At 60.0% G+C, this 13,719-nt stretch overlaps 1 protein-coding gene across 1 annotated transcript; it reads right to left on the bottom strand.

The window, feature by feature from the left end:
• Positions 1–959: 959 nt before the first annotated feature.
• GABRQ (gamma-aminobutyric acid type A receptor subunit theta) lies at positions 960–12,595 on the bottom strand (the record flags this gene model as incomplete). The annotated part of the gene is made up of 9 exons (XM_084259054.1): positions 12,336–12,595; positions 10,431–10,519; positions 6,079–6,146; positions 4,777–4,997; positions 4,290–4,372; positions 3,782–3,919; positions 3,140–3,292; positions 2,296–2,546; positions 960–2,072 (listed from the first exon to the last, which is right to left on the bottom strand). The coding sequence occupies exons 1-9, from the start codon at positions 12,482–12,484 to the stop codon at positions 960–962; spliced, it is 2,265 nt and encodes a 754-aa protein (XP_084115180.1). The 5' UTR covers positions 12,485–12,595.
• Between the last annotated feature and the right edge of the window lie 1,124 nt (positions 12,596–13,719).

Genomic DNA, 13,719 nt, shown 5'->3' with positions numbered 1-13,719 from the left:
TCCAGCCTGGTACCTACTATGTGCTTTGCCTTCCCTGCTCCCAGGGCTCCTGGCAGGTGCTGACGAGGTGAAGGTGGTGAGCTCGTTGACAGTGACTGCGTACTCGACAAACAGAAAGGATTAGCATCGTCGCACAATAGTTAGCCAGCTACTATTCTAGATAAGATGGTAAAATAGTCAGAACTTTCCCGCGCGAGGTCCTCCTCCGTGGGCTCGCCTTATGACAAGGAGCAGCCGCCCCTGACGTAGACAGATGTGCCGAGCCCCTGCGGTCGAGCATTCCGAAGCGGAAATAGTGGCCAGGTCAGCTCAATCCCTCTGGGCACTCCATCTGGGCGACCTCCAATCCCACCTCATCCCCCCTGCTGGAACTGGGCGCCCCCATCCCACTCGGTACCCCCAGCACCACTCATGCTCCACTCCCCAGCCTGTGCCACACACAAGAGACAACAGAAGAGTGTGGGAAAGGCACTGTCTGTATCCCCAAGTCCCTAGCGCTGCCAGGCCACAGTCAGGCCTTCCCCTGCGCACCCTAGCTCAGCCCAGTTCGACTTTCTCCCATAAAATCCTAAGTTGGATCCCCATCAGGGGAAAAAACTAGAAGGAAAAAACAGGTGAAAAAAATGCCACACCTTAGCTGGGCAGAAAAGTCCCTGCAAACGTTTATGCTCTCGGATCCTTCCTCTGTCCTCTCTACATTTCTAAGGACTTTTCTGCTCTTGTTACCTGTTGGAAGGCTCTGCAAAGGTCATAATTTTGTGGCAGAAAGGGAAACTTGGTGTGCAGTTGACCTGCAACCCTTCCGTTCCAGCCCGGACACATCCTTTGCCACCATCCCACCCCGGGTGGACAGAGAAGGCACAACTGACTGGACCGCCCAGTTCCCACCAAATCAAAGAAAACCTGGCCCCATGGAGCCAGGACAAGCCGAGCAGGGGCCCGGCCCGGCGTGCCACCCCCTAGTACAGGTGGTAGGCCCAGTAGGCGATGTTGAACACCAGAAAGGCAAGAGGGAAGAGGACGCGGGAGCACTTGTCGACCCTGGGGATGTACCTAGGGAGAAAGAGCTTGGCGGAGAAACTATCCTTGAAGGAGCACTTGGGGCTGGGGGGGCCGCTGTCGTCAGACTCGGAATTACTGCCCTTGTCGTCATCGAAGCCCAGGAAGTCCTCGGGAAGGCTGCAGGTGGCTTCGACCACGCGCTCGAACTCCTTCTCCAGGTCGCTGTAGCCGCTCTCCATTCTGACGTCGTCGGGCAGGCCGCGCATATCTTCCAGGCTGACGTGGATCTCCTCCAGGTCGAGGCTGGGCCTGCGAGCGCGCCTCTGGCCAGACGTGAGCGGATGCCTTGCTCTGGGGCCGCGGGCCTCCTCTAAGCCGGACTCCTCTGGCTCGCGGGTCTCGGCGCGGCTGTGGGCCTCGGAACGGTTGCGGATTTCGGCAGGAACGATGGCGTCGTCATTCTCGACTGCCCTGGTGCGAAGGCTGTGGCTGGGCAGGGCCTGCTCGGAAGCGGAAGGGAGCTCGCTCAGGCTGCCTTCAGTGGCCAGCCAGGACTGGTCTGAGAGAGAGGACAGTGAGCTGAGGCTTTCGGCGGTGGCCAGTGGGGCCTGCTTCAGGATGGACTCCAAAGAGCGGAGGCTTTCTGGGCTGGCCAGGCCGGTCTCCGCAGGTCTGAAGGGAGAAGAGTCATTGTCATCTTCGATGCTGACCTCGTCCCTCAAGGAGACGATGGACAGCTTCGTGAAGTCAGCCTGGTCATACCTTGAGTGAACAATCACTTCTGGGGAGCGCGGGGGGCGGGGGCTGTCCTCCAGCGCAAGGACATGGCTGCCGGCCTCCCGCACGCACATCTCTATCTCCTCCTCCTCCTGCTGCGGGCGTCTCTGGCGTGCCAGGGGCTGAGAATAGGACCAAGATGCTGTGAACACGCGGGGAGTGCGCGGGGGCTGCCAAGTCTGCCTCCCGGGGCCGCCGTGTCGGCAGTGCCCCACGAGGGACACAGGCAAGGCCTCCCGTGGCAGGCGGGGCTGGGCGCTGCTCGCTAATGCACTGCCAGCGGGGTGCGGGAACTGGAAGAGCAAAGGAACGAGGGGGCCGCCAGTGTTCTCCTTTCAGCCTCCTTCTCTCCCCCGCCCCCCGGCTCCGTCGCCTGCCCCCGAAAGGGTCATCTGGGGTGTGTGTGTGTGTGTGTGTGTGTGTCTCGAGGATTAAAGGAAATGGCAAGTGGGAAAGGATGCAGTGCTCGGTTTAGGCTCGGGGTCACTGGGGGCCAGTGGCGTGAGCCAAGCCAACCTGCGCCGCGGCTTCCTGGTAGCGGTAGCGGGCCATGACTCTGCGCGCGCGCCTTTGGCGCCTGTACTGGCGGTGGCTCTCTCTCAGGCTGTAGAAGAGATAGTTGATGTAGACATACTCCAGCAAGGACAGGAACACGAAGAAGAAGCAGACGACCATGTAGATGTCGATGGCCTTGATACAGCAGACTTGAGGGAGCTTACTCCGCAGATGAGAGTTGATCGCGTTCAGGATGAGCATTGAAGCCAGGCCTGTAGACGACATGGCACAGGGTAAGCCTCCCCCAGCGGCTGAACTTGGCAAGTCATCAGGCCTGTGTCCCACAGGAAAGCCCTCAGCCAAAGGCCTACACTCCCTACGCTCCCTCCCCCAGCGACTTCCTGTGGCTCTTGGGATCACATCTGAAACGACCTCCTGCTCCCCGGATGATCTCACAGCAGCTGACATGCCCCGCCCCGCTCGGCCTTCTCCAGCACAGGCGTTCCGTAGCGCTCGATGCCATCACGTCCCTCGAAAGGTGTGGGGAGCCCTAAAACACTATGCAAAGTAAAGCTCCAGTCCATCACGCGCTGCTGAGAGGGCTGCTGGATCGGCCCTAAAGATGAGGAAGGAAAAGCCAGGCCTGGAAGGGGACACCCTGGCATTCCACAGGGTGGGGACGGATGGCCACGGAGCTGGTCTCTATGCCCCTCTCTGGAGCTGGTCAAAAACCTCCTACACCGCCATGACTTAGGCACGAAGCTCCTCTGTGTGCTCACACCTTGCCCAGGTACCCCTCCCCGACCCTAGGCCTTTCTTCTGAGTAAGATGACCAAGTTCTTCCCTGGGGCGGGCCCAAGCCTACCAATCGTCACCCTGGCTGCTGAGGATTCGTAGTTCATCCAAAACGCTATCCAAGAGGTGATGGTGGTGAGCACGGTGGGCCAGTAGATCTGCAGGAGGAAGCTGGTGATCTCCCTCCGGACCAGGAACTTCAGGATCAGGCGCATGTAAGAACCTGGCAAGGAGGCAAATGGGCATCAGGCTGGCAGGGCTGAGGGACCTTCCAGAGGGATACGTACAGGACACAGGAGGGGAGGTTTGGGCAGTTGAGTGTCTAACACTCCAGCTGTGGCCTTTGCGGCCCTGACCCCATCTGCTTGCCCGAACACCGTCAGCACGCGGCAGCCGCCCGCGCGCGGGGCAGGTCTTCTCTCCCGCCACCCTTCCTCACGTGCGCGTGCGCGCCAACAACAGCTGTCCAAGGGAGCGACGTGCCATACTGCACAGCTGGAAGCAGGTGGAGGCTGAGAGCCCTGGCCAGGTGCTGCCACGCCCGTGTCCTCTGGCCGAGGACCACCCCTGGCCTTGACCCGGGGGCAGGAAAGGTGTCCAGACCAGCAGGGACAGGGAAGGGGACAGCAGAGTGCAGAGGTCAAGGGCGGAGGTCGGCGGGAGGGGAACGGGGAAGAAGAGACAGAGCCAGTGGATGCGGGGCCGCTCGCACCTGTGTAGAACAGCACCTCCTTGTTCATCATCGACTTCCCCAGGAAGGTGAACTGTGGGATGCGCAGCTGCTCGGTGCCCCGGATGGCTTTGTCGTTGCCCTCCCAGTAGAGTATGATGTCGTCGAGCGTGTAGCCGTCTGCGAGGGGACAGAGACAGCAGTTTCCAGATTGTGAGCCAGAGCAGTGTGTGGACTCCAAAGGATGGGGTGGCCTGAGTCTGGGGAGGGGGCGCCTTCCTGTGTAGCTGTGTCTGAGCAAGGGTGAGAAGACCGGTCACTGCGGGCTTTCCCCGGGCGGAGGGAAGCACAGCGAGGGGCGCTCCTGCCTACCAGCTCACGCACAAGCCCCCAGCCCCCAGCCACCTTCTCCGGACATCTATGGAGGACAGAGAAGCGGGGAGGAAGCACACAGGGCAGCTCAGCCTTCCCTCTCACTGTCAAGTCTGCTGGGTTCCCGGTGCCCCCACCACAGGCAGGGCGGGCCCCCGGAGACAGCTGAGCCACGTACAGCTTTCCACCTCCAGCTTGCAGGTCTGCGTGTCCAGGGGGAATTTCTGCAGGTCCAGGGCACAAGCGGCTGTGGTGGTGAGTCTGCGAAGAAGGAGGAAAAGGAAGGGAAGGGCACGTGAAACCTGTGCCCATGGAACTGCCACGGGGGCCAGGGGAGACTCCCCAGGGGCTCCCAGCTAGCACCACCTGCTGCCCAAGCTGCAGCTGGACCCTCCCTCCGGCTAGTCCTGTCCTCCTTCTCTTCCCTTCCTGCTCCCCTCCTCCCCGACTCCTCCCTTCTAGAGGACAGGTGAGTTGCCTTGTGTAGAAAGAAGGGGGCACTTGTATGGGACAAAGAAACCACGAGAGCTGGCAGGATTTAAGCCAGAGAGATCTGGAAAGCACTGGGCTTCTCTGTGTGCCCCTTACAGTGCCTTTACGGGCCACTGAGTGGGGAGCAGGAGGCCTGCTGGGTGGGCCCCAGGCTCCTGGGGCAGGGCACTTGCCGGATGCCGTAGCGGACCGTTCCGTCCGGGTGAAGCTGGAACACGCGGTTCTCCACGGTGGAGTCGTGCACGTAGGCGTCCTTGCTGTTCAGAAAGTAGCAGTCCGGGACCCACAACTTCTCAAACATTCGATAGTCCAGGGTCAGGTTCAGGTTGGTCTCATAGTAGGCTAAACGTGGATCTTTCCAGGTCTGATGGAAAAACATTGTGATTGTGTAGTCCTGGGGAGAGAAAAGGTGGAGGCCAGACGTCAGGGAGGTGGTCCAGGGCCCGTGCGCAGAGAGTGTGTGTGCACACGGGCTTGCAGAATAAATCTGAGAGCTAGGGCAGTAATGACACGCACGAAAGAATGGTCATGTTAAGAATAATACGATGCACCTCATGGAATTAAAATCTAGGTTAAGAAACAGAACCCGACCCATAGCCTTCAAGCTGTCAGGTGGCCCTTCCACAATATATCTCCCACGCCTCTCAGAAGGAAGCACTGTGTTCGATTTTCATGATAATAACTCCCTTGTTGCTGTTTTTTTAATTTACAAATGTATTTCTAGAAAACTTACTGCTTAGTAGGCCCTATATTTTTAAATCTTTTCCGCCCCCAAATAATCATAGTGTGATTGTAGTGGCTTCTCTCACTCAGCATTACGCCCCGGCGGCTGCAGGCGTGGCGTGGCGTGGCCGCCCTAGCTACGCGCCGGGTGTGTCATCGTGACATCCCGTTCACACAAAATCATGGTGAGACTAAAACCAAGATTCAAAGATCCCAGCTCATGCCCCTGCCCAGAGCCCAGAGCGGGTGAGCGGCCCCAGGCCATCCCCCCCCCCACCCAGCCTGTCTGCCCTGACTGCCAGCCCCGCAGGCTGCTGAGCACAGGCTGGGTGCCCTGTGCTCTTACTTTGCATTTTGTCGTTCCATGTTTCTCTGCTCCTTGATTTTCTTCACAAAAATGAAGTTCCTGTTCAAATCTTCTCATCCTTTTTTATTGTTTTAAAAATATTTTTCTTAATTCACAGGAATTATGTATGTTTTCAATGCCAGCCCTTTGTGCTGCAAATATCTTACTCCACTGGGGGTTTTTGTTTTGCAAAACAGGAGTCCCAGAAGGTTTGACTTACAGAATTTTAAGATAGTTTAAATAAGTCACCTGCATTTATTTTATGATTCGCGTCTTTTTAAAGAAATCCTTCCCCACGCAAAGCCTCCAAGCCCTAGCGCGCTTCTCTGCGGGGCTCTGCGGTGGGTTAGAACCCTGCCCTGTGCCCCGCCCCGCCCCGCCCCGCCCCGGTGGCGGCCACACTCACCATGGTCACCTCCGAGATCTTCTCGATGCTGGAGACGTACATGGAGATCCCCACGGGCAGGGGGGCACCTGCAACACAGGGCGACGCTTTCACGTCCGGGCTAGGCCGCATGTGGCTTCCGGAGCCAGACTGCCTGGTGTGGACCCCATTTGGACGGTGACTGTGTGGCCTCGCGGAACCTACCTCCGCTTCCTGACCAAGTCCGAGCGCGCACCGCAGGGGTGGGCAAGCGAGCCGATGAAGCAGGAGGCAGTGGACCTTTCCAGAGAGTCCCGTGACTCCGATGGAAGCGCAAAGAGCCCAAGGGTGGTAGAGAAGCTCTGCCATGTGTATGCAGATGTGTGCGGCCAAATGGCGGCAGTGCACACGTGTGTACAGGAGCATGTTCACATGTAGGAGTCAATTGTGTTTACTTGTGGGTGAATGTGTCAGTGTATGTGTTGGTGCATGTGAGCATGTCTGTAGGTGAGCGACTCTGCGTGACTGTGCCATATGGAGTAAATGCTTGAGTGTGACTGAAGGCATGTTGCCCCGGGGAGTGAGTGTGTGACTATGTGAGTGCATGCGAGCCTACCAGCATGCCAGCAACGACAAACCTGGGCACTTGTGCCTTTACGTGTGAGCATGTGTGTAGGTGAGCATGTTTAGCTGGGATTTGTGTGCTCACACCTGAATGCGTGCATGAGCGTGCACACGTGCTCGTGTACACTGCATGTGGGTGAATGTGTGGGCATGTGAGCACGTGGAAGTGAGCATGTGTGTTGGCGAGCCCATCTGCAAGTGGGTTTGTGAGTGTGTCTTTATAAGTGAATACGTTCCTCTGTGTTTTCGCTCCTGTGAGCATGCTTGTAAGTGTCTCCGTGTGTGCACAGGAGTGGAAGTGAGCATGTGTGTGCATTCATATTTAAATGTTAACTGTTGAAATGTTTTTGCGGGAGTGAATGTGTAAGTATGTCTGCACATATGGGTGTGTCAACATGGAAGTGTGAGTGCATGCACGTGTTCATGTGTGCCAGTGAATGTGTGATCACACTTCTGTGAATGTGTGCATGTACTGGAGCGTATTGTGTGGGAGTGACTCTGTGGGCCATCTGTGTGCACCTATTAATGTGTCAGTGCATTTGTGAGCATGCATGTCTGTGAATCAATGGCTGATCATCCTTGTGTGTGTAAAGTTGTGTTTACATGAGTATGTCTGTGTTAAGTGAATGTTTCTGTGTTCATGTTCATGAGCAGGTGTGTGAGTCTGTGTGCAAACATGTGAATGTGCATGACAGAATATGTAAGTGTGAGCCTGTCAGTGCAGGAGTCAACTTCCTTGCATGTGAATCAATGTGTGTGTGTAAGAGTGAACATCAAGAATGTAAGCAAACCCGAGCTTGTGGCTGTGTGTGTGTGTGTGTGCACGCATGTGAGCATGTGCACTTGTGAACATGTTTGTGCCTGTGGCCTTCTCATGTGTAAGGAATGACAGTGATAAGGGGTCAGACTTATACTCTCACACTTATCATTAGTAACAAACCTGTCACTTGTAATTGTATGTAAGCATGTGCGTGTGTCTGAGTGAGCACATGGCCGTGACCACGTATGACTAATTGAATGTGTGTCTGTGTGCGACTGAATGTGAACATGTCTGTGGGTGAGTGGGTGTGAGTGTGTGAGTGCACTGTGCAAGTGCATGTGTGACCATGTTGATGTGCTAGTTATGCCATGGGCATGTGGTACGTCAGGGTGTCATTGTGCAGAGGTGAGTCAGTGTGAGTGTGGCGATGGGTCTTTGTGCATGTGGAAGTCAATGTGTGTTAATGAGTGACTATGTTCATTGCTGAACATGTTGGTGTGAGTTGGTAAATATGCAGAAATGTTCATGCAGATGAGTACATGAGTGCACCTGTGACCACAACATACTATTTGTGCAAACATGTTAACTTGCACGTGTGAGCATGTACATGCCAGCACACACATCAGTGTGAGTGAATGTGAGTTACTTGTGTGTGAACGGATGCCTGAGCACACTCATGCGTGCATTTGTATATGTTCATGTGTATGAGCAGGTGTGAATGTGGATCTATATATGAGAGTAAATTTGTGTTTGCAAATGTGAACATTTTTTGTGCAAGTAAGTGAATGTGTCAGCACGTGTGTTTGAGCATATGTGGGATGTGAATAAATATGTGAGGGTGTGTGAGTGTGTTTGTGTGTGATATGTGAGCATGTGTGTGTGTATGTGACTATGTACGTGCATAGGTGTGGAGGTGGAGTGTGTGAGTGTGCTCGTGTCAGTGTGTGCACGAGGGTGTGTGCACGTGGGCTGTGTGCCTGGGCGTCGGCGTGGCGGGGCCGAGCCCGAGGAAGAGGAGACCAAGGGAGGCATGAGGGCGCCCCCGTGGCGGGGGGCTGGGTGGGCCAAGTCCTCGGGGACCTGCCGTGGGCGGCACGGGTCGGGTCCCGTTTCTCTGGCGGCAAAGGGGCATCTTGGCTCAATGCCCCCGCTCCTCCTGCTCCTCCTCCCCCGCGCCCTGCTCTGGGCAAGGAAGTCAGGAGGCTCCCTTGGGCACCCCGTCGCAGCAGGGCAGGGGCCTGCGGGCATGTACGCCTCTGCTTCAGCGCCCACAGACCCGGGACTGTGACTCTGTCTAGCGGGGGACTTCCTGGGAGTCCTGGGTGCCCCCCCCCCCAGCGTCTCCTGGCTAAAGCTCGGGGTCTTGAGTCGCGCTTCCCTGCCGAGTCCATCTGCTGTCCCTCCAAATCGGGGCATCTCTCCCGAGGCCCTGGTCCGCATGCCTGGCTTAAGGACCCCCCCCCCCCAACTTAGGCATAGGGTGGAAACAAATCCAAGTTAGCTGGGAGCCTGCTGGGGAGGTGCCCTGGGGGCCAGTCGCCCCTGACAATGCCCAGAGAGCTGCGGGTGCTCTAGGACCGCCCCCACCCCGCGCCCTGTGGCTCTGCAAAGGGGAGGCTGCGTTTGTTCCACTTAAAATGGCTGTTGGTCACTTTCTGCCGAGAAGCCTGAGGATGAGGCAAGGTGCCCCTTGCCAACAGTGCTTGGCACAAAGGATCCAAAATGCAGCATCAGGCGGTGGGGTGCTGGCTGGGGTGCTGGCTGCGCCCTAACGCTGAATTCCCCCCGCTGCTGTGCTGGCCACAGCTTCCCAACCCCAGGCACGCCCCCTCGCATCCTGGCTGCTCCTTCAGCCCTGACGCTCTGGGTGGGAGCAACGCAGCAGCAAAGGGCACTGACCAAGTGCCCGCCTCCGAAGTTTGAGCCCAGGGTGGTCACCTTGGTTTTCAAGGTGGCTCCCTGGGTGCAGCACAGCGCCTGCTAGGGGTGTCTTCCCCCACCACCCCCACCCCAGCCCTCACCTTGGGCGGTTCTGGGAGCGCAGACCTCTAGCCCCAGGGCCAGTTAAGCCTTTCAGGGCTACTGCTGCCCCCTGCAGAGGGCGCTGCTGACTGAGCCAGTCTCACCGCTAAGCTGGTCCCCATTTCCCTCGGGGTGGGGGTGGGGGTGGGGGAGCAGCCCTCTCGGGTACCTCCTGCTATCTGTCCGTGCTCCAGGTTTTCTGGGTGTCCCTGGCCCAAGAGTGCTACTCTTCAGTGCGGTCAGGGGACTGTCCTGTCCGTGGCCCAGGCCAGCCACTCTTCCCCACAGAGGGGAGGCAGAAATTTCAGGGGAAACCGGTGTGGGCCGCCCGGAGGTCTTTGCTGCCGTGTCCAGTCATTTCTCATCTCTGGGCTTGAGACTGGAGAGCGAGTCCCGGGGTGGCTTTTACGTGGCAGCTGAATCAAGCCTTCAGAAGGGGACCCCTGGGCTCATCAGGTCAGCTGACTACAGCAGCCGGAAGGGCCTGAACTAGGTGGGAGGTGGAGGCTTGGGGAGCAGGGCAGAGGGGAGAGTGCCTGGGGCCACGTGGGTGAGGCGAATTAGGCAGAGCAGGCCCTGCTCTTGGTTTGGACCCTGCCATGGACACACTGTGCTCTGAAGTGGGGGACATGTGCCCCCACAGATGGGGCAGGAACTTGAACGGTGCATTTGGTCTTCGACACCCATTTCTGTAATTTAGCGCCCCCGTGGCTACCCCAGGGAGAGTGCTTCAGGGGCGTGTGTGTATGCGCGCGAGCAAGTGCACAAGGTCTGTGGCATAAGAGGGCAGAGACGTGAGAGAGAAATGCCAGGGGCAGAGCAAAAGGTCTGGGGAGTGGGGGGCTGGGAGTGCGCCCTTGCTGGAGTCTGCAGGGTCAGGAAGTGGGTGTCGAAGGGGCTGGCCCGTGGCTCCTGGGGGTGGGGGCATCACTGTTCAGCTCCCTGGGCGGGGTCGGCGCACAAAGCCTCTGGTGTCTGCGGGTCTTACCTCCAAAATTAGGTCTCAGACGGATGTCGTATTTCGACAGTACCCTGTCCAAAATCTTGTGAACCACAGTTTGATTGGCACAATTTTTGCTGAAACAGAGAAGCCATGGGTAAATGCTGGTCGTCAGTACATGCCATGTCGCTTCTTGGAGGAGAAATAACAAAGAACACCGCAGGCGTCAACTCGCCAGGCCGTCCCTGCTCCTGCACACAGGCAGACATGCACAGTCATACGTGTCTCCGTCTCTCCCTGCCCGCCCTCCCCGCGGTGAGTCAGCCAGAAGGGCCGCAGTGACGCACATTCCTTTTCCCCTCCCCGCTGCTTTTATCCAGGGTGTGGGGCACAAAGATTGGATCCTTGTTACTAGGCAGGATGGGGGGGCAAAGGAAGGCGCGGGCAGGTAGCAGAGTCCCCAGATAAATAAATGGCTGATTTCAACCCCATGAAGAGCCCCCCTCTTGGCACCTGTGGGCCTTACAGGTTGCGGGGTGTCTTCCCTTTGGGGTGCCTGAGTCCCAGGGGAGGCCACTCTCTAGCCCCCTTGCCCTCAGGCGCCCAGCAAGGCTCCCGTGTCTCCAGCTCCTCAGCGCTCCCTCCTGGGCTGGGACTGGGCACTTTGTTGTCACGTCTGTGTGAGCCTTGCTTTCGCACCCGGCTGTTTTACAGATCGGCATATGGCTTGTGACGCAGACAGAAAGGCTGTGCACACAGCGGAGGTTTATGACCCTCGCCCAGACAAAGTCATTTCAGGTTCTTGGGGGGAAGGTCTGTCTTCCCAAACACACAAACACACATGTGCCCGAGCAGCACCTGTCTGGCTAAGCGTGTGCTTCCAGCCTAGAGGTGTCTTGAGTCAAGGCAAGTGGACCCAGCTCAGTCCTGCCGAGAGCTGCTCTTTCCAGAAGTCTCTCATGTGCACACGCCATTCACGGCAGCAATGTGTAGCGGGGCTTCCCCCTCAAAATGGGAGCTTGGGAGGGAGCCAAGCCGTGGGCATGGCCGTGATGCTGAGGGTCTTTCACGCACTGCCCGAAGCCTGTCAGCCCCTGCAAGTGCGTGAGCGTGCGTGTGCGTGTGTGTTCACTGGGGCGGCCTGACATGTCGGGTTGAGGCCATTTCTGGACCCTCGCCCATCACCTCCCCCCTTTCCCCTGAATATCTGTTCATTGCTGGGTCGCCCTTTACAAACATCATTCCCAATTATGTTTCACGACGAGATCTCACCACCCCGCATTCCGAAGTGTGAACACAAAGTATTCCCGAGCGAAAGCCACGTATTCCCGCGCGTGTGCGACCACACATCGTCCATCTGACCGCGCCCGGGCTCGGGGCGCCATCAACGCACATTTCTGCGTGCCCCGCGCAGCGGCCGCCTGGGGGCTCAGCGTCTCCAGATGCGGCGACCCCAGAAACCAAACGCGGAGCTCGCGGGACCGCCCAGAGTCTCCCCGGGCCGGCACGGCGCGCACCCACGGCGCGCACCCACCGCGAGCCGCGCCGCACCGCCCGCTCCCGGGGCCGCTGGGCCCGCGCCCTCTCTGCGGCAGCGCCCGGGCCGCTCACCTCGCAGCACACACGCGCGTGAACACACACGCAGGCGCCGCAGGGACGGGCGCGAGCTGCACTCAAACAGGTGTCTCCACCGTCCGGCTCGGGGATGCCCATCGCCCGAGGCTCCAGCCCGAGCCCACAGGTGCCCGGGGGGCCGTCCCGGGGAGGCGGCGGACGCCGGGCTGCGGCTCGGCTCGGGCGCACGCGGGGCGCCCGCAGGCTCCGCAGTAACAGGTGCGCCGAGGCGCGCGCTCCCTCCCCGCGCCGTCCGCACCCGCGCCGCCACCTCCCCGCGCCCCGGCCGGCCGGGCCCCGTGTCCCCGCGCCCGCCCGCTCCGTCCACGCGGCCCTTACCAGTGGAAGAGGTTCAGGACGACTTCGGGCACGCGGGACGCGAGCCCCAGGTGGAAGTGGTGGGAGGGCGGGGGGTCGTCGCCCTCGGCCAGCCAGGTCCTGATGAGCAGCAGGAACACCGCGGCTCGCAGCATCCCTCGGGCGCCCATGGCCACGGCGCCGGGGCGAGGGCGCGGGAGCAGGGCGCTGCGGCGGGCGGCAGGGACGGGGTCGCGGCGAGTCGCCGCCGAGGGGAGCGCGGTCGGGACGCGGGGGTACGGGGCGCGGGGAGCGGGGAGATCGGAGCGGCGCGCAGAGCCGGGAAGCCGCCGCCCCCAGTAGCGCAGCCTGACCCGGCGCCTCCGCTCGCGCGGCCGCCGCGAGGTGCGCTCCGTCTGCGGCCGCTCCCGGGGGCGACTGGGCACCGAGCGGGGCGCGCGGCCGGCTCCGCCCACTCCGACGGCAGCGGCGGCCGGACCAATCCGGCAGGTGCCAGGAGCCGCACAAAAAGGGGCGCGCGCGGGCCCGCGCCCGCGCCCGCCCCCGACCCCCGCCCCCTCCGGCCTCCGGGGCGCTTCCCGACGCGGACACGCGCGGACGGCGGGCGGGGCCGCTGCGGGCAACAGCGGAGCCGGTGGGTCCAGCGCCCCGCTCTGCGGAAATGCAAAAATGTGTTTCGCCCGGAGCCCGGAGCCCGGAGCCGGGCGCCCCAGAGTTTGTTCTGTGTTTGCTCGCTCCTTCCCGTGTGTGCTGAAGGGGGTGTGGGGATCGGACACCCCTGGCTGAATCTGCCTTCTGAAACATCTGGACACATGTGGGGATCCTTCCCAAACCCTTCACCCTGCAGTCACCCCCAGTGCCCAGCCTCTGGACGGAGTGGCAGTGGTGCGGGATCGCCAGTGGGTTTCATATCAGAGCTCAGGCAGTAGCGGGGGTGTCTCTCCCTGAGGACGGGGGTTGGATTCCAGGAGCCCCAGAGGTGTGTAAACATACGCCTTTCCTAGAGAGCTCTTGGCCCAAGTCTGGGTCCCCAGGACCCAGCTCACGAACCTACGAGGGTTCCCCAACTGCGGTCACACTGAGCTCCCAGGCAGGCAGCCCTGGAGGGTTCTGGACTGGCCGCGGGAAGGAAGAGAATCAGTGGACTGGCCACCGAGCAGCCATGGCCGCGGCCCCGCCAGGCGGAGACGGCCTCCTCCTTTCCTCTACCCCAGCAGAGCTGTCCGGGACAGAAAGATCTCAGAGGATAAGGAAATCGCTCTGCTCCGTCCCCCAGCTCTCCCCCGCTCGGCTCCACGACTGGCAAGTTGAGAGCGGGGTCTCGCAGAGCTCCGAGGCCAGGAGGGCGGCCGGCAGCGCCCGGTCCCATTCGGCAGGCGCGGGCCCCTCCAGAGGGGCGGTGGAG

The sequence above is a fragment of the Talpa europaea genome (genome assembly GCF_964194135.1).
Source record: "Talpa europaea genome assembly, chromosome: X".
Classification (NCBI taxonomy): domain Eukaryota; kingdom Metazoa; phylum Chordata; class Mammalia; order Eulipotyphla; family Talpidae; genus Talpa; species Talpa europaea.
Note: the sequence above shows the minus strand (reverse complement) of the source record. Positions and strands in the feature narration are given on the sequence as shown.